The sequence below is a fragment of the Somniosus microcephalus genome, chromosome 13, assembly GCF_052327205.1.
Source record: "Somniosus microcephalus isolate GS21.2 chromosome 13, FLI_Smic_1.0, whole genome shotgun sequence".
In the NCBI taxonomy this organism is placed as follows: Eukaryota; Metazoa; Chordata; class Chondrichthyes; order Squaliformes; family Somniosidae; genus Somniosus; species Somniosus microcephalus.
Window position 1 is genome coordinate 140,286,097 of NC_140999.1, and position 26,562 is coordinate 140,312,658.

The 26,562-nt window shown below is 44.9% G+C and overlaps 1 protein-coding gene across 3 annotated transcripts in view; it reads left to right on the plus strand.

Annotated features, from left to right (window-relative positions):
• LOC147108617 (nuclear factor of activated T-cells, cytoplasmic 2-like) overlaps positions 1 to 26,562 on the plus strand; it is a 184,110-nt gene that overhangs the window by 50,865 nt on the left and 106,683 nt on the right. For all 3 annotated transcript variants that reach the window (XM_086005303.1, XM_086005304.1, XM_086005305.1), the window contains exon 6: positions 9,993 to 10,133. In XM_086005303.1, coding sequence (XP_085861429.1) covers positions 9,993 to 10,133 — 141 coding nt within the window. The remainder of the gene's footprint in view (positions 1 to 9,992; positions 10,134 to 26,562) is intronic.

Here is a 26,562-nt window from a genome sequence, read left to right on the forward strand (position 1 = left end):
TTCACTTAAACCAGGCTGGGACCAGTGACCTGGTGAACCAAACAACTAGGGCAGTAGACAGGGCTTTAAACTAATGAAGAGAGGGTGGGAGGATTCAGGAAAGAGTAAATTTAAAAGCAGCTAGTGAAATATGAAGGCTCTAGAGCAGAGTAGCGTTTTGGGTAAAAATAAGCAGAGTGAGTCAGGAAGGGACAGAGAGAGTAACAAAGGGAATAAGGCATCAGTGACTAAGGTGACATCAGGGAAAAATAGAAATAAGTCAAAGCTAAAGGCACTATATCTGAATGCGCGAAGCATTCGCAACAAAATAGCTGAATTAATAGCACAGATAGAAATTAACAGGCTTGATCTAATAGCCATAACAGAGACGTGGTTGCAAAGTGGCCAAGGTTGGGAACTAAATATTCCAGGATACAACTTTTAGAAGAGATAGGCAAAATGGAAAAGGAGGAGGGGTAGCCCTGATAATAAAGGATGGGATAAAGACAGTAGAGAGAAAGGATCTTAGCTCAGAAAATCAAGAAGTAGAATCAGTTTGGGTGGAGATAAGAAACAGCAAGAGGCGGAGAACATTGGTGGGAGTTGTTTATAGGCCCCCAAACAGTAGTTGTAATGTAGGGCAGAGTATAATTCAGGAAATTAGAGGCGCACATAACAAGGGTAATACAGTGATCATGGGGGACTTTAATCTACATATAGACTTGGCAAACCAAATTTGCAGTAATAGTGTGGAGGACGAATTCATGGAATGTATGCAGGATAGTTTTCTAGATCAGTATGTTGAGGAACCAACTAGGGAACAGGCTATTTTAGATCTAGTATTGTTCAGTGAGAAAGGGTCAATTAATAACCTTATAGTAAAGGGGCCTTTAGGGAAGAGTGGCCTTAATATATGATAGAATTTTATATTCAGTTTGAAAGTGATTTAGTTAAATCTGAAACTAGGGTCTTAAATCTAAACAAAGCAAACTACACAGGTATGAGGGGTGGGTTGGCTATGGTAGATTGGGACACTACATTAAAAGGTATGACAGTAAAGAAGCAATGGCTAGCATTTAAAGAATTAATACATAATTGAAAACAAATATACATTTTTTTAAGGTATTAAAACCCCACAAAAATGCAGGTTCAACTGTGGCTAACAAGAGAAGTTAAAGATTGCATTAGGTCAAAGAAAGAGGCTTATAATGTTGCCAAAAAGAGTAGTAAGCCTGAAGATTGGGAGGATTTTAGAATTCAGCAAAGGAGGACCAAGAAATTGATAAAGAAAGGGAAAATAGAATATGAGAGTAAACTAGTGAGAGACATAAAAACAGACTATAAAAGCTTCCATAGGATGTAAAAAGGAAAAGATTAGCGAAAGTAAATGTGGGTCCCTTACAGGCTGAGACAGGAGAAATTATAATGGGGAATAAGGAAATGGCAGAGAAATTAAACAAATATTGGGCCATTGGAGCGGGATTGGAGGCGTGTGGGTGGTTAAAATTGCAAAAACTGGCGGGCTGCCTCCATCCCGCCTCCAAGCAATTTTCATTAAATCGTGTCTAATGGTCCAGTCTCCGTCCGACCTCCAAGAGGCAGGATAGGCCATTAAGGCTCTTAACAAGCACTAAATTGCCTCTATAATGCCATTTTGAAACGCCTTTGTGATTTTAACTCTTTTCCCATGTGAAGCACGCCTGTTCTGAAACATGACGGTGAAACCTGGCGGTAGCACAATTGGATTGCCGACTATCAGCTGCAGCTCAACCATTAAATAGGAGATTTGATCAGCCATCATTTGCAGGTGCAGGACTTTGCTGTCTCAGGTCTGGGGGAACTTTTAGAAGGCATAACCACAGCTGTGGAAGTTTGGAGCCTGACACCCATCTCCAGTGTGACCTCCTGGGAAACCCCTCTCGCCACCTTGACTGAGCGCTTCCTCAGCTAAGGCATATACCAGAAGCATGGGAGCCATTTATTTCCTTCCCTCCTGGACATCAGATGAGGACGAAGACCAGCCGCGGCACCAGCAGAACCATGAACAACAGCAGCACCAACAGCAGCTGCACCAACAGGAGCGCCAAGCTGCTGCTCACCCAACTGAAGCTGCACAGGCTAGAAGGGGTCAGCCCATGGAAGCCTGTCAGCGCAGGAGATACCCCCCAAACAGGATCTACAGACACCGGGTCAGCTACCTCAACATGTCTGAGCAGCAGTGCCAAAGGCGGCTCCGACTTTCGCGAGAGGTAGTGGGTGACATCTGCGCAATGCTGCAACAAGACCTGCAGCCCAGAGGACCAGGTGGACAGCCCTTACCAGTGGCCATCAAAGTCACCACTGCACTCAACTTCCTTGCCTCAGGCTCATTCCAGGGATCAGCAGCAGACAACAGCGGCATTTCCCAGGCGGCTGCACACACTTGCATCACGCAGGTAACCGATGCCCTCTTTGCCATCATGCACAATCTCATCCATTTCACCAAGGATCAAGCAAGTGTCACGGCGCGTGCGGTTGGATTAGCTAATCTGGCAGGCTTTCCAAGGGTCCAGGGTGTCGTTGACTGCACACATGTGGCCCTTAAGGCACCCCATCGCAATCCAGGTATTTTTGTCAACCGCAAGGGCTTCCACTCCCTTAACGTTCAGCTGGTGTGTGACCACAGGAAGGAAATTTTGCATCTTTGTGCCAAGTACCCTGGCAGTTGTCATGACTCCTTCAATACTGCGCCACTCTAGTGTGCCCCCGCTATTCAGTCCACCAGACCAACTTAACGGATGGCTACTTGGAGACAAGGGCTATCCTCTGAAGACATGGCTACTGACGCCGTTGAGGAGGCTAGCCAACGAAGCTGAGGAGCACTACAACTCCAGCCACATTTCCACCAGGTCCATTATTGAGCAAACCATTGATTTGCTGAAGATGCGCTTCAGACGCCTGGATAGATCAGGTGGAGCCCTACAGTACTAAGCAGCCAAGGTCTCCAGAATCGTCGTAGTTTGCTGTGCACTTCAAACATGGCACAGCATCGTGGCTTGCAGATTCCTGAGGACCAAGTGGCTCCTCACATATCCTCCTCAGATGAGGAGGAGGAGGAGGAGGAGAGCGAAAACGAACATCTTGCAGAGGCCCATCAACCAGCGGCAGCAGTACGCGAGAACATTGCTGCCCGGGATGCAAGGAACGCACTCATCTTGGCCAGATTTGCTTAGCCTAGCCAATCCAGCACTTTTGCCTCGCAGTTTCTTACCTGAGCATCAACAATGGCCAAGAACCAGCGGATTCCTAGCAATTTGACCACCATACTGACAATTGCAAATAATCCTAAGCCCTCAATGTGGAAGTCCCAATCGTGAAATGACACACGCCACAACTACAGCAGTAGCCATCAGATTTTTTTATTTACAGGAATCATCTGATGGCTTTTTAACATAAAACATCAAATTTCACCCAAGTGACTACCCTTGTGACTATTTGTGCAGTATCTTTCTCTTACGCATGCTCCTACATGGTGCTTCCCCTGTGGCTTCAGCAGATGTGAAGGCCCCTTGCTCACTTTCTTGCAGCTCCTGTCTCGACACCTTTGGCGGGTGTCCTCTGGGGATGCGAGCCTGTGAGGGCTCGCCAACAGTCTGCTGCTCCTGCAGCTGTGCAGGTGTTGAGATGCCGATCTCAGCTGGGTGTGGACTCTGGTGGGGCTCTGACCGAGGGCTCTGCAGTGGCATGGAAGTGTGAGCGCTTGGAGAGGAGCCCCCACTACCTTGATGTCTGCCACCAACTTCCCTCTCATGGGTCAGGTCCCCCTCAGCGCTTGCAAGTGGCTGGAGAGCACCTTGCTGCACATCAGGGGGGCCATGGGGACCCATATCTGCACTGGCGATCCTACTCAGAAGGACTTCCATGAAGGTCTGGTTTCTCTGTTCAATAGATGACCATCGCTCCTCCAGAGATGTCATTCTATTCAGAACACTCACCATGTTTTCTGCACTCTGGTGACTTATCACCTCCATGGAGGTTGCCATGGTGATGCGTTCATGCGCCAATGACTTCACAAAGGCTCTGCTCATGTTCGCAATCGACTCCTCCATTCGCTTCACACTCGCAGCGACCCTGAAGACAAAACCTGCTAGAGACTCCTGCATCTGTTCCTGGAGTTCCAGCACCGCTGATCTTGTGGATGGACCCAGAGGCAGAGGGTTGACATGCAGCTGAGCCGAGCTGGGAGAGTCCTGCGCCCTCTGACTAGGACTCTCCACTGCTGTCCCTGTCTCCACCATCTGCTGATGCTCACTTGTGAGCTGTGATACATCAGGTGTCAACTCTACTCTATGTCCCGAAGGTCCCACCGAGGTGTGAGTGTCTGTGTTGGTGCAGGGTGCGCTTAATTCTGCTGACGCTGCACCCTCAGAGGTTGCAGCTTCCTCTGAGGAGTCTGGAGGCTCAGGCTGTTCCTCCTGGATAGTTGGGATGGGTGCTTGCGATGGTCCTGTGGGGGAGTAAAGGAAAGACTCAGAGATGTGATGCCAAGGTTACATGCACGTTGCATATTGCAGATGACCATAAGTCCATCTGTTTGAGCTTCAGAATCATTATCAGCGACTCATGCAATGTCAGAGAGAGAGATGGAAAACTATTCTGTCATCAGCTTGCTGTGATGTGCCCCTCTGTCCGTCCCCCACTTGCGCATCGTCCTCCACTCCCACGATCTCCAGGACCGCATCCTCCCAGGGTGTGAGGTGGGCTACTGAGGGTGGCCCTCCTCCTGTCCTCGCTCTTTCTCTCTTATTGTGAGCTCTCTTTTTCTGCAATGAGGGAGACAAGTGGAGGTTGAGTGAGAACGAAGGAGTGAATGTAGAGAATCCATAGCATAGATGCTTAGAAGGAGACAAAGATGGAGTGAGGTGGCAAGACCAAGGGCCCTCCCTGTGTGTTGTCAGTTGATTTCATAGCATCACAGTGATAGGGAGTGTGAGGGCTGCATAGTCGAATAGTTAGGTGAATGTGAGCATAGAGAGAGAGGGAATGGGTAAGGGTGCATGGATGTCAGTGTCAAGTGGGATGTGGAGGAAGAGATTGCTAAAGCTGAGTGCTGGTGAGAGGAGAGGCAATGGGGATCAGATTGAAGGTGATGGGAAATTCATACTCACTTTTCCAGTGCGCAGTAGGTCATGAAATCTCTTCCTGCACTGAATCCAGGTTCTGCGGGTTACTGACAATGAGTTGACCTCCTCTGACACCTGGATCCACACAGCCTTGGTTTGCTGGGGAGGCTTCTTCCTCCCTGAAGAAGGGAAGAGCACCTCTTTATGTGCTCTTGCTCCCTCAACTAAAGCCTGTAGGGCAACGTCATCGAAGCGGGGTGCAGACCTCGGTCTGTGGCTGGCCATTCTTCCTGCAGGTGCCTCTCACTGCAAAGGCCAAAAGGTTGGCAGCCTGCAGAAGAAGCAAGACTTGTTGCAGACCTTAAATGCAGCAGCAATGATGACATCATTGATGTGCCTCAATAATTCCGAGACTCGAAGTTAGCAGAACAAAAACAAGGCTTTTATTAACTTAGAACATAACACGTAAGAGAGAGAGATGTCTTCCTTCTGGAGACTGAGGCCAGACTGAGCCAGCCTACAAACGGGGCCAGGTATGGGCGGAGCCCTACACACAGCACATTCCAGTATACAATACAGCACATTCCAGTACACAATACAATGAGGTCTGGGGGAAGGGAAATGACACTGAAACCGATCTCAGTCACAGGCAGTGATGATGATGAATATTTCATCACAATCATTGGAGGCGACTTTCAGACTGGAAAAACTCATTGGCCATGGGTTCCCACACGTTGGAACTCAATTGGCCAATTAAGTTAAAATGGCATCATTTTCCCACATCGATTTAGAATTGTGTGGCTAACACAAAATGCGGATTGCACGACCCCAGCCCGCCCCTGTATCAAAATTCAGCCCTTTGTGTCTGTCTTCACGGAAGAAGACGTAAAAAACTTCCCAGAAATGGTGGCGAACCAAGGCTCTAGCAAGAATGGGGAACTGAATGAAATTAGTATTAGTAAAAAAAAGTACTGGAGAAATGAATGGGACTGAAAGCCAATAAATCCCCTGGACCTGATGGCCTACATCCCAGGGTTTTGAAAGAGGTGGCTATAGAGATAGTGGATGCATTGGTTGTCATTTTCTAAAATTCCATAGATTCTGGAACGGTTCCTGCGATTTGGAAGATAGCAAATGTAACCCCACTACTTAAGTAAGGAGGGAGAGCGAAAATGGGAAACTACAGACCAGTTAGCCTGACATCATCAGTAGGGAAAATGCTGGAATCTATTATTAAGGATGTGGTAACAGGGCACTTAAAAATAATAATAGGATTGGGCAGAGTCAACACAGATTTATGAAAGGGAAATCGTGTTTGACAAATCTGTTAGAGTTTTTCGAGGTTGTAACTAGTAGAGTAGATAAGGGGGAACCAGTGGATGTGGTGTATTTGGATTTTCAGAAGGCATTCAATAAAGTGCCACACAAGAGGTTATTAAACAAAATTAGTGCTCATGGGATTGGGCATACTAGCATGGATTGAGGATTGGTTAATGGACAGAAAACAGAGAGTAGGAATAAACGGGTCATTTTCGAGTTGGCAGGCTGTAACTAGTGGGGTACCGCAAGCCTCAGCTATTCACAATCTACATCAATGATTTGTATGAGTGGACCAAATGGAATATATCCAGGTTTGCTGATGATACAAAGCTGGGTGGGAATTTAAGTTGTGAGGGATGCAAGGAGGCTTCAAGTGGAATATAGACAGGCTAAGTGAGTGGGCAAGAACATGGTAAATGGAATATAATGTGGAGAAATGTGAAGTTATCTACTTGGGTAGGAAAAATAGAAAAGCAGAGTATTTTAAATGGTAAGAGATTGGGAAATGTTGGTGTTCAGAGAGGCTTGGGTGTTCTTGTACTCGAATCACTGAAAGTTAACATGCAGGTACAGCAAGCAATTAGGAAAGCAAATGGTATGTTAGCCTTTATTACAAGAGGATTTGAGTATAAGAGTGAAGACATCTTACTGCAATTATATAGGGCCCTGGTGAGACCAGACCTGGAGTATTGTGTGCAGTTTTGGTCTCCTTACCTAAGGAATGATATACTTGCCATAGAGGGAGTGCAACAAAGGTTCATCAGACTGGTTCCTGGGATGGGGGGATTGTCCTTTGAGGAGAGATTGAGTAGACTAGGCTTATATTCTCCAGAGTTTAGAAGAATGAGAGGTGATCTCATTGAAACATACAAAATTCTTACAGGGCTTGATAGGGTAGATGCAGGGAGGATGTTTCCCCTGGCTGGAGAGTCTAGAACCAGGGGTCACAGTCTCAGAATAAGGGGTTGGCCATTTAGGACTGAGAGGAGGAGAAATTTCTTCACCCAGAGGGTGGTGAATCTTTGGAATTCTCTACCACAGAGGGCTGTGGAGGCACAGTTGTTGAGTATATTCCAGACAGAGATCGATAGATTTTTGAATATTTAAGGAATGAAGGGATAAGGGGATAGTGCAGGAAAGTGGAGATGTGGTAGAAATCAGCCATGATCTTATTGAATGGCAGAGCAGGCTCGAAGGCCCAAATGGTCTACTCCTGCTCCTATTTCTTATGTTCTTATTAATATCTATACCAGTAACTGCTGGATTGTAATCAATGTATATAATATACTTCTGATCTTTTCAAGCTGTTACAAACTAATCACAATTTTCCAAATAAATAATTCTTGTAGTATCGCATGCATCTCAAGGCAATTAGAGATAGCCAATAAATGCAGCATTGCCATTGTTGCCTATATCCTGAAAACAAATAAAATAAATATGATACTCTGCCTAAATGTCCATCCTTATCTAACTGTATAATAATTAAACAAAAGCAGTTAGATGGTTAAAAGGAATGCCCTGTGCTATTATTCAAAGGACTGTTGTTGCTACATGAAGTTATTTTCAAGCATGTTAAGTTCCCGGGACAAACTCTACAGTGTTGGACATTAATAGATATTTTAGCGTAAGCTTTACAAGACAAGGCTCCCGACACAGAGCCTCACTCCCTGAGAGCATGAATCAGAGAATCGGGTGTAGAGGTCAGCAGTGTGAATTGGGCTGCTGACCTCTGCTTCTGATTCTCCAATTGGCACTCCCAGAAAGCAAGGGTTTGTGCCCAGGAGCCTAAACTCCCACAATTACCCCTCTTCTGCAGTACTGACTTATGAAATTCCTTTGCTTTTTCTTTGTAACATTTATTTTGTGAAAAAAAAATCATGAACAGTTGCATTTGTTGACACACTTTCACCCAACTATTTGCAAACCTTTTACAATTTTCAGCAAGGTTGAACTCTCTGTTTGGGCTAGTAAGGGTGTCTTGAGGGCAGAAGTCTCTCAGTTCTCCTTGTGATGCCTACGTGAAAATTCTATATCTTCCTAATTTTTCATTGTTTAACTGAAGATGGTGTCATAATAAAAGGAACTTTTATAACAATGGTGTTGCAGAAGTGCATGTGATGGGTTCCTGATCTAACACAGAACACCATATGATTGAACCCAACTCCCTAATAGAATATTGAAAAGACAACATGTGCGGTCTGCCTAACTCCAGCTGTAACACGAGAGGCAAACTGCACATTTTAATTTTCCTACCTCTGTCTTCTATAGAAAATTTCTCGTGCTGAAATCACCTCAGAGAGAGCTGTCGACTCTGTTCTATTTAAATTCATTGTTTGTAGTTCTGCTACAAAGCACATCCTTCACTCATCTGATTAGGTTATTTTTGGTTTGTTAAGCAGATATGTTTGCTATGATGTTCTATTTTAAGTTTATAAAGTGGAATTCATAAAGTACATTGGCACTGGGAAGTGAGGTATTATGATGAAAATAGCTGAGGAAGATCAGTATTTGTTAACGGAATCCTTCATCGAGTAGAATCGCACACAGGCTTCTGGAAACTCATTGATTTTATTCTATTGACGGAGAAAGGATGAAGGGCAACATGGGTAACCAGAACAATTTAGTATTTGCTAAACTCCACTTTCTTTGTTGAGGCAAACCTGCTCCTTCTGTCGTTTGTACTGGTCCCTCAGCTTGGCTGAAAGGGAAAGACAAATGCAGTCACAACCTAGGCTGTTTTTTGGGCAGGTCACTGGAGAGATGCAAGTGATGGGTAATTGTACCATTTGATTCATTAAATTAGAATTTAAATACCCTGTACTTGTGAAATGTAGTTTTATGAGGCCATCATGACCAGCACTGGTAAATTGAAAATAGTACATTTAAAGCTTTTCACACATGGATGAATTATTGTTGTACAGAGAAAAGTTTTGGGAAACTGAGCCATTGTTTACAAATTCCATTTTTTTTCTTGAAATAGCTTAACTAATGGCTACAGTATAACTTGGAGTTTAAATCATCTGGAGTATCTTGCTTGCAAGCAAAAAACAAATCTTGTTTGGGTATTTTAATTAAATAAAGTTTGCAATCATTCAGCCTAAGTTTCCTATATCACAACAGTGACTACACTTCAAAAGTACCTCATTAGCTTTAAAGCAATTTGGGATGTCCAGAGTACATGAAGGCGCTATATAAATGCAGCTCTAAATGCAGCTCTTTGTTTCTTAAGTAGAGGTAGCAAACAAATCGTGCCGATATTATTTTGTGGAAAGCCTTTTAAATACTTTGAGGGTCACCATGTTATTAATACCATGCTTATATGAAGACCCTGGTCTTGAGGTTGAAAACAATGTTTCATTATGAAACTGGTAGACTGAGTATATTTGCCACAACTAATTAGGTTAATTTATCAGGTACAACATTGACACGAGATGTTTATTGATATTGCTCCAGAAATTACTGGTACGGTGAATGCTTTATACGCAGGGTATGTATGAAGAACCAAAAGAACGGCTGTAACATTCAAATATACTTTTTACAATTATTATCAGTGTCTTTCTGTAATGAATTTATTTTGCTTTGTTGCTCCAGCTCAGAGATCTGCACATGAACTACCAATGGTGGAAAAGCAGAGCTCGGACAATTGTTTGGTGACAGGCGGACAACAAATGATCCTCTCTGGTCAAAATTTTACTACCGAGTCAAAGGTCCTTTTCACAGAGAAGACTCATGGTGAGTCATGTTGTTCTTTTGTGAATCCAATTGAAACCGGAAGTGAATTGTATTGTTGATCAAATCTGAAAAAGTAAATTACATCCTCAGTCTTTCTTCTTTTTGTGTCTCAATGGTTTTTAAGTGAAGGATGGCATTCCATTGAACTGGATGTGACCTTTGTTCCATGTCAGAGCACAAACATTCTTTTCAGCTGTGGTATAGGTTGTATGAGGTACAAAACTTTCCCTACATTGCTCTGTTCCTGGAATTCAGCCACTTATCTCAGGAGCACACCTGCACTGCACCAGTGTTGATGTATTGTATCTCGCGCTTCCCTGTGGACTCTCTGAATGAAGTGGCAACACATTTTGAGGGTAATTCTGTACTATGAACTTATATTTGTTACAAGTAGTTTGAGGCTGCTCGCAATCATTTCATTTGTAAAATGTTGTGTGCATATCAAGACTATTGATCAAAGAATGGAAGACTTCCCATTTCAGGTATCTCATCACCATGAAGCACTCCCTTTACATTGCCCCAGCAACGTGCCTCAGCTCCAAGCTCAGAAGAGCATGTCCTATTGGATTAGTATGACATTTTCCACACCAACCATTCCTTGGTCTCAGAATGAGATTGTCAATTTTGTATCATTTAGTACCACATTTGGGGCATTTTCAACACATGGACACTAGGAACTGGGTTGAGACTGTCAACCTCATTGGCAGCAGACAGAGGAGACTTGTATCCCATCAATCTGTGATGGATTTGAACCCAGATCAGAGGTCAAAAGCCAGTATATAGCCCATTGCATCACTACTAATCTGGCACTCTCACTTAGAGAGGAGTATAAAGGGGGAGATTTTCACTGCACTATGTGACAAAAGTTATTGTAAATGGGTTTCCAATTTTGTTACACATAGCGCACTGATGAAACCTTACTGCATGGATGACTGATGTAGGAAGTGGAAAGGATCAGACTAGTACACTAAGTAATATTCTTCTGAGGTTGTACTAAAGGTAAATGTTGGAGCAGAGTAAAGGGAGCTTTACTTTGCACTTGGCCTGTGCTATACGTCATCAGAGGTTGTTTGATGTGACATTGGATGGCAAAAGGGGATAAGAGTTCCATTCCCCAGCAGTAACATTGATGGGTACGAAAAGTATAAATTCTAAAATGTAATTAGTCTTTAAAAAGAGATCGAATTAAGGAAACTGTTTTAGGGTAGATTTTAGGAATTCATGCTCCCAGCATGAAGCTTTGCCTGCCCACAGCATCCATTGCACCTACACTGCTGTGTTACTGATACTCAACCACTGAGAGGCCCATTGACCTCTGCACCCTGAATTCTGGAAGGTGCCTCCAGCAGGCGAAGCTGCATGCCGCGAGGCTGTGTTTGTAAATCTGCTCCTGTATGTATGGCAGTTTTCAAATGCAAACTTGTAAATCAATTAAATATTGACAGTCTTCTTTATTAATATAGAATTAAATCGAATTTACAGCACAGACACAGGCCATTTGGCCCAACTGGCCCATGCCGGTGTTTATGCTCCACACGGGTCTCCTCCCACCTTACTTGATCTAACCCTATCAGCATAACCTTCTATTCCTATCTCCCTCATGTGTTTATCACAGATTGTACTATTTGTGCTCTTAATTTTGAAATGAACAATAATAAGTTGGAAGCTGGCAAAAGTAAAGATGAGCTGTTTCAAAACCTATCCCATTGAGGATGATCGTTTGATATCCCCTGCTATAAATATTGAACTTCCTGCAGCACTGACAAGATCATTGTTCAGCTTTACTGCAGCAGATTATCAGATTATTATCATCATTGTACTTTTGGATTTTTCCATTTGTACTTTGCTTACACAGATATAACAATATGTCAGTCATAGCTCACAGAATGAACCTTGGCCAGTAGTCCTTCAGCATGAAAGTGGGTATGGCAGGGTGAAAACCTACACCCAATTGAAATAATATGACACAAAACAATTCCTGACAAGGTTTGATTTTTTGAGATTGTACAAAATGTTAGTTCTTCACTGTTTCAGTTAGTTATATTTAGAAAGTTGTCCGTGGTATTATATTATTCTGAAACAGCATTAAGTGAATTTTGTTGTTTCTTAAACTGGATAACAGTTTTGCTATTGTTGCACAAACAATGCTCAAGTTCCTGATTTTGCTGCTTTTGATGTGGTTATGATAGAGAGGCAGGAAGTCAAAAATGAATGGTTAGGTAGCTGATAGTCAAATGCAAGGTGATGTTTCTTAATTGCTGTTGAACTTCTGCACTGTGCCAACTGGTGCTTAAAATTGATAGCAGGATCCGAGACAAATGCAGTTGCACAGAGAAGAAAGGCTGACCGTTACTGTAGACAAGTTCCACTTACCAGTTGCCACTCACTTTCCAAACCTTTAATAGGTCAAATTATATTGTCCAAGATGTAGAATATCAGAAAACACCACTATATATTTATCTTTTTGGCACACCATAAGATGAGTCGGTACCTGTTTAAAGGTGTGATTTATTCACACATTACACAGCAATATAGTATTATATATTGATCGTCTAGTAAAGATATGGGTTCACATTTGAAAAACCAGAAGCCATTTGTTGTCGTAGATTGTACAAGAGCACCTTAGTTTGAAAGAAAAGGGAAATATTTAATTGCTCCTGACGAGATTAGAGGCTATTCCCAACATATCTCATTTGTTGGGAATCTTCCAAAAGTGTCTAGTGAGGTACAACACCCCATGCACATAAGACTCCTTAGCCTAGCCAACACAAGGCCCCTCCAGTGGCTTACTCAGACTTAGTGATGATTAGTTACAGTCAGAAATCACAACTATGCAGCTTCCCCAGATTCCTGTAAATGTTCTTTTCTGGTAAGTTCACCCTCCCAGCACTCTCATAGAGAATGGATGAAGTCATCATAGTTGGACAGTCAGGAGCAAAACTAAACATCATAGAGGCATAAGACTCTTTTACTATCTTGCAATGGATCTCCACTAATGCAGTGACAGTGAAGCATTCTGCTGCTATCAAACTGCAGGCCGAGCATTTGATTCTTTCTCATTATTTTCCCTCTGTCCTGAGACTTGCACTGAGGTGCTGTTCTCTGTCTCTATCCTTTTTGCCATGTTTTCACTCTAGGCTATTGGCTTAATCACTTCATATTATTAACAGGTAAGATATTGCATGTCAGTCTCAAGATTTGTTGCTTTTTTTCATCTCAAAGGGAATGTCACCATGCCCCTTACCATCATCCTTAACAGAAGGAAAAGCATTTGTAGTTAGCATGTTCTACCCTACAATACTACACTGGATAGGCAGCTTGGGTCTATTAAGCCATTTTTATTTCAGTTTGGATATAATTATTAATAGTTACTGAGCTGCACAGAGTTATACTTTTCAATCAGTGAAGCATGCTTGTATTTTGCTTTGCAGCAAAAGCCCAAGCCCAAGACCTTTGAATTGATAGATGCTGTTGAAATGTGGGGACTGGTTGCACCTGGAATGTAAAAACATTGCTGCTGGGCCAGGCAGACCCCAACTCATGACCAGCGTGATTGCATCTTAAAACAGAGCAGCATTGTTTTTGCAAGTAAACAGCACTTACATTCTGAAGTTATTGAACAGTATTTTTTTTCACCCAGTTGCAGTCTATGTAGAACGTTGCCCTATCCTGAAATTTGTAGGCTGTAGGTCCACTTTGCATCTCTGCAGCGTGAACAACTTGTAGCAAATGCTGTTACAGCCTGAGGCTGATCCTTCTCTTCATTTCTTTACATTCTCTTGGAATTCACTGAATTTTAACTCACTCCTGTTGAACTGAACTCCTGTCTGATCATCTAATTTACCAATATGCAGTGGCATATTCTTGATTTACTGAATAGGTTACACAATGCTACTCCAGTATCGCCCTTACAATATATCTCATCTTGAAGTCATTTTTTGGTGTAAGTGTAAGTTATTTTTGACTGCATTTCCAGTGTAAATGCAACTGTATTGGAGTATAACTCCATGTCCATCAAAGAGTTAAATGAGTGCCCAAAGACAAATAATTCTATGAAAGACAGAGTTGTAAGGAATTTTGGATGATTTCCCTACTAACAGAAACAATCTGGAACTTTATAGCCTTTAAACTCTTTAATTAATACGGGCAACCACTTCTGGCAGGTTTTCACTGGCTGCTGTCTTCGTATGGTGCTGCGATGGCAGTGGGACACTGGTTTATAGTTTACCTTTGAAGACTGTTCTGGCTTCTTGCATTTTTATGGAGTTTTTTTTAATAAATAAAACAAAGTGATGTTGAAGTCTGATCTTTATAAATGGAAAGGTACAAATCAGCCAAAAACTGGCACAAAGTTCTGGAATTCCCTATTCGGCAGTGAGTAATGAAATCTTGATGTAATCAATTTTATGATGCATGGATTCCGACTGATAATCTTTATGTAGCTCCTTTGATTTAAGCTTTAAGAAACACAAATATTTTGCTACTATCATAACCAGGTTTGTTTTTCTCAATAATTAAAGCCAACATTTAAGGCATTTTTATGCCTTTTTTTCAGTTTGGAAGTAATAATTAATAATTATTTTGTAATTACCAGAACTATTAAGTACTAACTTTTAAGTACCACAATTTCACAAAGGTGATGCAAGTTCAAATTTCTTGTTCACTTGCTCTTTATAATTTTAAAACTTTACTGTTCATACATATTACCCAGAACTGCCTGTCAGTTCATTGTTAATTACTGCACATAATTGGAGTCACTTCCACTTTCACCGGACCCATCTCTTTCTCTTGATATATTTAGAGAAAAATGGGACACTTGGAAAAGAGTTACATTTATAGTTGCCAATATATTCCTTATGATATTGTGGCCAAGAGTTTCCGCTTTGGGCGCAATCAGCAATCCAGGCGCAAATTGCGCTCAAAATTGTACTAGTTTGCAGATGTGATTTTTTTTTTGCTCAAGTTTCTGCTGAAACTCATTTGAATATCGCAGAATGTAAAATCTTCCATGAACCAGCGTAATCAGGCAGCGTTTTAGAACATCATTTTAAAAAAATTTTGCATTAAAAGATATTCCTCGATATATTTAAGCGTGGTAATCTGGTGCCGTTTTATTAATATAGCTGAAAATGGGTTTAATCACAAAATAAGCATTTTTAATCAGTGGCTCATCTACCACCTGTGAGTAACCCGATTTTAAATAATTGAAAATTTTTTGTGGGCGCGGTGTTTTTTAAACTAACGCAAAAGATTGTGGAAACTTGATTTGCGCCGGACGTAATTTGCACTCAAAATTCCTCGATCTTTTGCACTGGTTTGGCCCATTTCGGGTGAATTGCGCTGAAAAAAAAGCACAACCTAGCGGAAACTCCAGGCCCATATGATATAAAAGCAAAATTAAATGGCTATATTCAGTAGCACGCCCAATGGCCTACTGTGCAAGGCCCTGCCTGGTGAGCTCATAAACCACAAAGTCTCATAATCAATTCCTGGTCTGTGCTGAGTTGGTTGATCGAGTCACGCCAGCAGTGAGGTGCTGCAATTGACTTTAGCTTCCCTGGGTTAGGGAAAGGAAATACAATGGCCCAGAAATCGCTGGCGCGGCACATCGCATGGCAAGCGCTGTGGATTGAATTTTTTACCTTGCCCTTCAGATCGTATTATTTTTGCACAACAAATTGCTGGAAATGGGAATTGATAATGTTGTAGTGAGGTCAGTGGGGCATCTGGGACCTCATGAACGTTAGGCCCAATGGTCTACCTCCTTAACCAATGAAATTTAAGGTTAGAGGATATGAAACAAAGGGAATGAGAGAGAAGGAAATAGGGTGAATTAGAGTCAAGTTAGATACAGAAAGAGATATAAAGAGAGTGGATTAAGATAGAGAGAAAACAAGACAGAAAGGAAAAGTAAAAAATACATTTTAATATTTAAATTTTTTAAAAATTCTGGGAACAATTTACTACCTGAGGGAATGAGACTCCGCAGTTTCAATTTTCCATTTCTGGGCCTCCAGGGTTGAGTTGTGTGTCAGGGCCATAAATCATGTCATTAACAGGGTCCTTAAGACATGAATTACCAGTCCTAAATGGCTGCAGTGAGATTAATTCGTACTAATGCCGTAAATCCAGCAATTTCAAGACAATTTTTGGGGGTTTTGGTGAGGTGAATGGGGGAGCGGCTCAAATCGTCCCCCAATTTGTGGCGAATCAGAACTCATGGTATTTCTCTTCTCAAATTGCTGTATTTTTTACGCACTAATAATGGTCATGAATTCGCCGTTATTGTCCAGCAATTTATCTTTGGGCTCTGATCCTGATTTTGATCCAGTGGCCTCTACTGTAATGTGTGGGTGTGTGTGTGTGTGGGGTTAGGGCCAGGCTTAGCTGTGATGTTCTTTGTGGTAAATTAGCGTGCTGAGAACCCTTATACTCATAAGAAAAATGCCATGAACAATGCTAAGCTACATAGGGATTTCAATACTCATGTTTTAAAATTTGTTTATGGGATGTGGGCATCGCTGGCAAGGCCAGCATTTATTGCCTATCCCTAATTGCCCTTGAGAAGGTGGTGGTGAGCCGCCTTCTTGAACCTCATTGAACTGTACCGAAGCAAAACACCTTCAGGAGAGGAGAGATGGGAGAATATTTGGGCGGGGGGAGAGAAGCAACATCCCATGGACTATTTTCTTCTAATTACAGTATGAAATCACTTGAGTTTTTAGATTGCCAGTTTTCTAGTTATTTCTGTCAAATTGTTACTTACCAAGATTAAAGCTCTCCTTAGGTTTTCCTCCTAATTTTCCCCCTTTTTATTCCGCCCGATTGGCCACTGTAACTTCGGCAGATGATCGGCAGAAACCCCAGATACAGGCTTAAGCGGGTCTCTACCAACCTTCCACTGAACTAACGGTGGCTGATCAGAAGAAGCCCCCAGGAATTTCCTGGCAAATGTGTTATACACCAGCCTGTTCATAACGCATTAACTTTAGAAAAGAACTGTGCCACTAAAACCTTTTGCAGTTTGCAATTTGCAGTGCAACAAAGCATTGCTTGAGCAAACTTTTAGTTTCAACTTCCCAAATTCAGATTGCAAACTTCAAGTAAATCTGAGGTGAAGCTGTGTACGATCCCTGCTGTACAGCTCTCCATTAGTACTCTTGTAACAGCAAATGATAGTAAATGATACTCTTAGTAATGGATAGGGAGAAAAGCTTCATTAAGATGAGATTCACCTTGATTCCTTCACAGATGTAGCTTGCCAGTTTTAAATTGGCCACCCTGATTTTATTTCTTTTAGAAAAAAATGCAATTTGTTTTTAAAAGGTGTGACTTCATTTTAGAATTTGAACTGTTGCTATTTGGGGATTTTGTTGCTGGAAAGGGATTGACCCAATTGGTGACATTATTTTTGAAAGTGCTATTATTTTCTCCAGCATAAGGAAATGTGTGTTCAAGATGTTTGCTGCGTGTAAGTCTTGTTATAATCCTGTCTATCCATCCCATACGTGTAGTGTAAGTTACTGTTCACCCTACTGTATTTTCAAACACTTAGACGACCGCAGAAACATTGCTGGATCTGGTAATGATTAATACAATAGATCAGGTTAGATGAACTAAATGTGTGTGAGTACCTTGGAAGTAGTGACCATAATATGATGTGGTTTAAGACCCAACTAGAAAGTTACATAGTCAGTTCAAACACTGAGGCTGTGATAAGTCCTGGTGCGGCCAGAGCAGACAACGGCCTCAAACTCCACACCCATCTTCATCCCGCCTCCTCCAAGTGATTTTGCCCTGATTGGACTTGTTAAGCCCGCCCTGCGAGGTTCCCGGCCAATTCCCGGTCATCAGCTGGTTTCTTTAAAGGGGCCATGTCCACATTGAGGTGCTGCAAACACTGACAAACACTGCGCAAAGGTGCACGGCTGCACCCAGGCTCTCCCATGACTCCCTCCATATGCTTAAGACACCTCCCCAGGAGAGCAACACAGCCTGGTTGCACATTGCACAGGAGGGCACAAGCAGAGATGCCGTCAGGAGGACCATGCTGCAGTGGCACAAACCTTAAGATGATCTCAGTAGATCACAAAATGTTACTGCAAAGCCACACTCAACTTCATCCTGCTGTGCCACTCATCACATCCCCATCACTCTGCCTTCCCTACCCAACTCCTGAACATCTTTACTCACCAACTTACCTTGCACCTCAACCCATTCCTCTCTTTCTACATTATGACTTCCCCATCTCACTAGCCACCCCTCACACTCACCCTCATCCTACTGCAAGCATACCAACTAACAACACACAAGGGCAGGCACTTGGGTGGTTTAGCCAATGTTCATGTGAAGTTTCTGGTAATGTGCTGTCAACATTGAAATCTTTATTTTGAACACTTTGCGTTTTTGGACAGATTTGTGTGCACCTTGGGAAGCAGCTTAGTGAGTTGCAGTGAATGGTGAGACATAACGTCCCCCGTCCCCAATGGTGATGAGTGTGAAAGGAATGGCTTGGACATTGCAGGGATGTTTTATGGTGTTGGTGTGGGGTGGTGCCAATCTGGTGCATCATGTGGCAGCCAGGGTGTACAGTGTTCAGTGAAGCAAATCTGGACATGATGAGGCCATCGCTGGCGTCCCGGGCAGCAATGTGCACGGGTGATGATGCCCTGTGTCCAGTGTAGCATCAGTTGATTGCGGAGAAGGTTGGTGTGGATGTTGGTGCTGCTGCTGTGCCCGGTGCTGCTGGTGGTTGGGGCTGATCTGGTTGGGATTCTGAGGACCAAGGTGAGATTTTTTTCAAGGGCACCAATGCTGATGGAATAGATGGCAGGTGAGGTTGAGATGATGGAAGTAATCTGTCAGTGTTGAGATAGGTTGTTCCAAGGAAGTGACAGTGGATAAAGAGATTACTCCAAACACTTCAAAAGTGCATAAAGCTCAAAATCATTAATGTTCCAGCTTCTGACATTGGAAAGTGACCAGCTGTGAAATGGTAGCTTTCAGACCACTTTTGCAGCTGTCACCTACTCAAAGAAATGGAGAGTTGTTCAGAACCCGACATACTTACCTGGTGTGATCCCCGAGCGACAGGAATCTCGTGGAAAACTTGGGGAAATGCTTTGTACCGTAAAATGGTGAGTAAATTGCTTTCAACACCCTCTTAACTTGCACAATTGAATGACCCGCCGCTTAGTGCCATGTCTGCAAAGCGCAGGCAGAGCCGGCACTTGGGAAACTCACAAGGAGGCGGGTTTAGAGCGGGATACCGCCCCGCTGTCAATCTTTTTGATTTTGACAGCAGACCCGTCTCCGAACCTGCCCTCTGAGCACCGGCAAAATTCAACCCTGAAACACCAGACTTGATTAGGACAGACTTTTGAAAGATGTTGGCCAAGCTAAATTGCCACTCAGGACCGTAAAGCAACAGAGGGGTGATTTAAATTTTAAAAAAATTGCAAAAGATACAGAATAAATACATTCCATTTTTTTAAAAGGAAACTACAATTATTTTTTGGATGTAGTGGATAAATCAAGAGGTTAGAAACCAATTAAATTGATAAAAAGGAACTATGAGTACAATAAGAATAATAATGCTGAAAAACTGAAGGAAAATATGAGAAACTAAGAGAAGAGGTTAAGAGGGAGTATGAGAATTTTTGTTTTAAATCAAAAGGAAGAGTAAAGTATTTTACAAATATATCAGTAAAAATAGAATTATTAAAAGTGAGGTAGGACCCCCTGAAAGGAGAGGATTGTCAACTTGTAGATGATCAAAAAAATGGCGAAGGTATTTAATAAGTACTTTGTATCGATCTTAAGAAAAAGATATTGGAGAAGAGAAGTATCCTGAAGTGGTAAAGAGCGAGCTGCTTGATATTATGATGGATAAAAGGACATTTTAGATAAGTTAGTTAGGCAAAGGGAAAACAAGGCACCAAGACCTGATGGAATATATCCTAGGATCTTGAGGGAGATGAGGGAAGACATTACCGAGGTTCTAGAAATTATGGGGGGAAAATTCAGCTGGTAGCGCCACCTGTTAGCGCCTTAAGAGGGCGCTAAGTGGGGTGCAAACCAACTAGTGCCCGGGCGCGGCGATATCTGCGCCTCTCGCGAAATTGACCGGACATTTTGCGGCGGTGCTAAACAATACCGCCCGATCTCCTGCGCACGCAGATCTTGACGTCATTCAAGAGTGCAACGCCCTTGGTAGCCCCGGACCGGAAATTCAGTGGCGCCCCCTCTTTTCCGCCTGGCGCGACCAACGACAGGTTGACTGGAACACTTCCCAGTCGCTGTGTGGCTGCTATTTAAAGGGGGCCTCTTCCTGGCTTTTGTGTGGTAGCCATTTTTGCACCATTCGTTCTGAGAGAGAGAGAGAGAGCGAGAGAGAGAAAGAGAGACTTCTGCATTGAGTCAACGCTGTCTGAGGTAGTTTTGGCTTCTGACCATAACTTTGCAGGTACTTGCTTTTTGACCGTCATAACTTTGATTGCCCAGATACTATGGGGGGCTGCAATGGATGGGAACGTCGTCCTTCTCCATCACATTCAGAGGACACAGAGACGCAGAGAGAGAGTGGCAATCATGGCCAGACAGAGGAGGCCCAATGGGCGTTGGTACAGGAAACCTTACTCTCCCAGGGTTTTTCGCCAACAGTTATCATACATTAACATGTCTGAGGAGTAGTGTTTGCAAAGGCTGCGCTTCAGCAAGGAGGTGGTCACTGAGCTCTGCCACCTGCTTCAGCCAGATCTGCAGCCTCAACTGAGGAGCAGGACGTCTCTGTCGGTGGCAGTGAAGATAACAGTGACTCTCAACTTTTATGCCACCGGCTCCTTTCAATACGCTACTGGGGACATCGCCAGTATCTCCCAGTTCGCGGTGCATTGCTGCATCCATCAGGTCACAAATGCCCTCTTTAAAAGGAGACGAGAGTACATCTCATTTCCCATGACCCCGGACAAGCAGCAAGAATGCGCAACGGGCTTTGCGATGATAGCGGGCTTCCCCATGGTGCAGAGTACCATTGACTGCACCCATGTGGCTTTGCGGGCGCCACAAGAGAATGCTGAGGATTTCCGCAACCGAAAGGGCTTCCATTCCTTAAACGTCCAGTTGGTCTGTGACCACAGACAGCTGATACTCGCTGTCAATGCCCACTTTCCAGGCAGCAGCCACGATGCCTTCATCCTGCGCCAGACTTCTGTGACAGACTTTTCCGAGGCACCGCTTCACCCAGGAGGTTGGCTTCTCGGGGACAAGGGATATCCTGTGTGCACCTGGCTGATGACCCCGCTTCGTTTGCCCAGCACCCCTGCTGAGCTACAATACAACGAGAGCCATCAAGCTACCAGGAACATCACTGAGCACACAATCGGCGTGTTCAAGCAACGGTTCCGCTGTCTGGACCATTCTGGAGGAGCCCTGAAGTACTCGCCTGAGCGAGTCTCCCACTTCGTTGTTGTGTGCTGCATGCTGCATAACCTGGCAATCCTCAGGACCCAGCCAATGCCACCAAACATTGGAGCACCAGCAGAGGAGGAGGATGAGGAGGATGGTCATCAGCAGCACCAAGGCGGGAGGGAGGCACAAAGTGGAAGGGCCGTCCATCAAAGGCTCATAGCAAGTCGCTTCTAGGCCCCCTCTGAGGGAATGGCTTCTGCCATTGAGAACAACCTGAATGAAACCATCCCGCAACCCCTAAGCCGGTCAAGGCAACAATGAGTGCAAAGACCAAACATGCACACTTTGAATACAGACACTTCTTTATTTCCCAAACTGTGTCTCATTTCCGCTTGACAAAGTAATAGAAAGAAACACCAAAAAAAACCGTCATTCACATAACTGGCTCTCACAACCTGGAGACAATGTCCAAAACAGTAACAAAAATTTGACCATGACCCTCGGCCTTCAATAAAACAATGAAATACATTTTGCGACACCTCCTACTTTTTGCCCTTCGAGGGTGATCTGCCTCCCTTGCGAAATTGCCTCCTTCCCACCCTGCAGCTCCTCTGTAATGGGACCCCAGTGGCTGCAGCAAGGCTGGGGGAGGGCTGCTGAGTGTCAGAAACTGAGACTGCAGATGCCCTTGAGGGACAGCCTGGACCAGCTCTGGGCCTGGACGGCCCGGCTGCTGACTGCTCCAACTCTGCATGGGCGGCAGCAGTCTGTCCTACAGGTGGTGTCAACTGCAGTGGAGAAGTGCCAGTGGTGGCAGCAGGAATGCTGTCATCTTGAGCGAGGACAGCAACTCCATGCTCGACCGACACACTGGCACTCCGACGGGGCAGCACCTCAGCATGCGGAGCAATCTGCTGGAGCACAGATTGCTGGCCTGCTGCGGCACGGTGAGAGCCCCGGGGAAATCTGCCTGATCCAGTGAGGGAGGCAGCAGTCAGTGCTCGCGTGACCTCAATCTGTGTCTGCATGAGGCCAGCCACTGACTGCATTGCAGCACTTAGCATTTGCGTGGTAGCCGCCTGTGCTCCAGAAGTGCTCCACACTCCTTGCCAGTGATTCAATGGATTCGGGCATCCTTGGCACTGCAGCCATGAGCTCAGTGTGCCTTTGCTCCGCCTGGGCGCTCATTTCAGCGAGGACCCGCTCCTCGTCTGCGTTCAGTGCAGCAGGACTCGAGGCCACACTCTCCATCTGGGGAGAATGCCTCTGAGCTTCCCTAACCCCCTCGCGTTGTTGCAACCCGCTGGGTCCTGGAGCTTCACCCTCATCAGACCATTCCCTCCCGCTCCCCTCCAGAGAAGTCATGTCCGAATTATGGGCGTGGGCTGCCTCGGCAGAGGGTTGCGCTGATGGTCCGGCTTCCTCTTCCTCCTCGCCTTCAGCTTCACTCCCAATGGCAGCTTGAGGGCCCGTCTCCTCACCTGGTGAATCACCATCTGAAAGCAGGGAGGTACAAGAGTCGCTTTAGCGTGAGGACAGGGTGACAGCAAGGGAGACATGAGTGCAGCGATGTGCTGATTTGGATTGAAAGCATCAAAGGCTGCTGTTGTGAGGAACAAGTGGAAGGAGAGAGGACAAAAAGGTGATGACCTTACCATTGCTGGCCAGAACGGGGTCAGCGTCTCCAGTGGCGACGGGACCAAGCATCCGGCTTGCCACAATCCTGTGGACGCGCTGCTCAAGATCACTGAGGGCTTGAAGGTGAGGCCGCCCTCCACCGGTCCGTTGCTGCTGTCTCCTATTATGAGCCAGCTTGGCCTGCAAGAAAAAGGACGGCGTCTGAGCAAATATGCAGCCATGATTTTGCTTGAAATGCCTCCCATGGTTGAATAGCCCTTACTGTATGCAGCCATGGTCTTGCCTGAAATGCCTCCCATGGTTGAATAGCCCTTATTATATCCAGCCATGATCTTGCCTGAAATGCCTCCCATGGTTGAATAGCCCTTACTGTATGCAGTCATGATCTTGCCTGAAATGCCTCCCATGGTTGAATAGCCCTTATTGTATGCAGCCATGATCTTGCCTGAAATGCCTCCCATGGTTGAATAGCCCTTACTATATGCAGCCATGAGCTTGCCTGAAATGCCTCCCATGATTGAATAGCCCTTACTGTATGCAAAGTGTGGAATGTGCGTGTGTGTTTCATGAAAGGGCCATAGGTGTTGGATGAGTGCTGGGCATTGGGGCTTTCAACACCCTCTGGCCATAAAGTGAGGTGGAGATGGAGGGATGAGGAGGTTTTGAAAAAAGGCACTCACCCTGACGACCCGAGTGAGGTCGTTGAACTTTTTCCTGCATTGCACAGGGGTCCTAGGCACCATGCTGCTTGAGGTCACTCTGTGAGCCACCTCCCTCCACGCTTTTCTGTATTCGCTTGGCAAAGGCCTCCTGCCACTCTCTGGGTACAGTAGAGATCTTCTGCGCTTCACCGCGCCAACAAGAGCCTCCAAGGCACGCTCGCTGAAGCGCTGTGCTCGCTCCCTGGCCCTCTCCATAGTCCCTGACTGGAAGATTTCACCACAGGTCTGTCCAGGCTAAGATTCAAGGCTCCAGTGAGCAGGGTGTGGCTGCAGAGTAAGATCGACCCTCCCCTTTAAGAACTGACCGGCGCCAGTGTGTCTGTGTTCAATCGCTAACTGACAGCACCTGCAGTGCGTCTGCCCTCTGAGGTAGCGCCTCGCTCCTCGGGCTTAGCGCCTTAAGAGAGTTGTGTAGCGCCTGATTTAGCGCTCCAATCACCTCCAGTGGCGAGAGAGGCGAATTTTGCAGCCGGTGGCGATAATTTGCGCCGGGCGCTAAACTTTGCGCCCGGCCGATATTTGCACCTCAAAATAGGCGATACTGAATTTCTCCCCCTATATTTCAGGACTGTATTGAGTGTGGATGTGTGCTGGAGTGTTTTTTTATTCGTTCATGGGATCTGGGCGTTTATTGTCCATCCCTAATTGCCCTTGAAAAGGTAGTGGTGAGCCGCCTTCTTGAACCGCTGCAGTCCGTGTGGTGAAGGTACTCCCACAGTGCTGTTAGGGAGGGAGTTCCAGGATTTTGACCCAGTGATGATGAAGGATCAGCGATATACTTCTAAGTCAGGATGATGTTTGACTTGGAGGGGAACTTGAAGGTGGTGGTGTTTCCATGCGCCTACTGCCCTTGTCCTTCTAGGTGGAAGAGGTCGCGGGTTTGGGAGGTGCTGCTGAAGAAGCCTGGGCGAGTTGCTGCAGTGCATCTTGTAGATGGTACACACTGCAGCCACGGTACGCCACTGGTGGAGGGAGTGAATGTTTAAGGTGGTGGATGGGGTGCCAATCAAGCGGGCTGCTTTGTCCTGGATGGTGTCAAGCTTCTTGAGTGTTGTTGCAGCTGCACTCATCCAGGCAAGTGGAGAGTATTCCACCACACTCCTTATTTGTGCCTTATAGATGGTGGGAAGGCTTTGGGGAGTCAGGAGGTGAGACACTCGCCGCAGAATACCTTGCCTCTGACCTGCTCTTGTTGCCACAATATTTATGTGGCTGGTCCAGTTAAGTTTCTGGTCAATGGTGACCACCAGGATGTTGATGGTGGGGGATTTGGCGATGGTAATGCTGTTGAATGTCATGGGGAGATGGTTAGACTCTCGCTTGTTGGAGATAGTCATTGCCTGGCACTTCTGTGGCGCGAATGTTATCTGCCACTTATCAGCCCAAGCCTGAACGTCACCCAGGTTTTGTTGCATGCGGACATGGACTGCTTCATTATCTGAGGAGTTGCGAATGGCGCTGAACATTGTGCAGTCATCAGCGAACATCCCCATTTCTGACCTTATGCTGGTGGGAATGTAATTGATGAAGCAATTGAAGATGGTTGGGCCTAGGACACTGCCCTGAGGAACTCCTGCAGCGATGTCCTGGGGTTGTGATGATTGACCTTCAATCACCACAACCATCTTCCTTTGTGCTCAGTATGACTCCAGCCAGTGGTGCGTTTTCCCCCTGATTCCCATTGACTTAAGTTTTACTAGGGCTCCTTCATGCGACACTCGGTCAAATGCTGCCTTGATGTCAAGGGCAGTCACTCTCCCCTCACCTCTGGAATTCAGCTCCTTTGTCCATGTTTGGACCAAGGCTGTAATGAGGTCAGGAGCCGAGTGGTCTTGGCGGAACCCAAACTGGGCATCGGTGAGCAGGTTATTGGTGAGTAAGTGCTGCTTGATAGCACTGTCGATGACGCCTTCAATCACTTTGCTGATGATTGAGGGAAGACTGATGGGGCGGTAATTGGCCGGATTGGATTTGTCCTGCTTTTTGTGGACAGGACATACCTGGGCTGTTTTCCACATTGTCGGATAGATGCCAGTGTTGTAGCTGTACTGGAACAGCTTAGCTAGAGGCGCGGCTAGTTTTGGAGTACAAGCCTTGAGCATGATAGTCATGATGTTGTTGGGGCCCATAGCCTTTGCTGTATCCAGTGCGCTCAGCTGTTTCTTGATGTCACGTGGAGTGAATCGAATTGGCTGAAGACTGGCTTCTGTGATAGTGGGGACCTCGGGCATAGGCCGATATGGATCATCCACTCGGCACTTCTGTAGGGTGTAGCATCCATTTTTTAAAAATTAGACAAAACTAATCGAGGTAATTACAGGCCAGTTAGCTTAACATCCGTGGTAGGGAAAAATTTAGAGTCTTTAGTTAAAGGTGAAATTGCCACATATCTAGATAAAGAGTAAATAATTAGAGGAAGCCAGCACAAGGGACAATCGTGCTTGACAAACCTTTGAGGAGGTTACAGATATAACAGATGGGGAAATTGCAGTGGATGCAATGTGCATGGACTTTAGGAAAGCTGTTGACAAGTTACCACATGGGAGATTACTGGAGGAGGTTAAGGGGGAGGATAGCAAACTGGATGAAAATATTGGTTAGAAGCGAGAAAACAGAGTGTATTGGAGTTTAGCTCAGTTTTTCAGAGTGGTTGGAAGTGG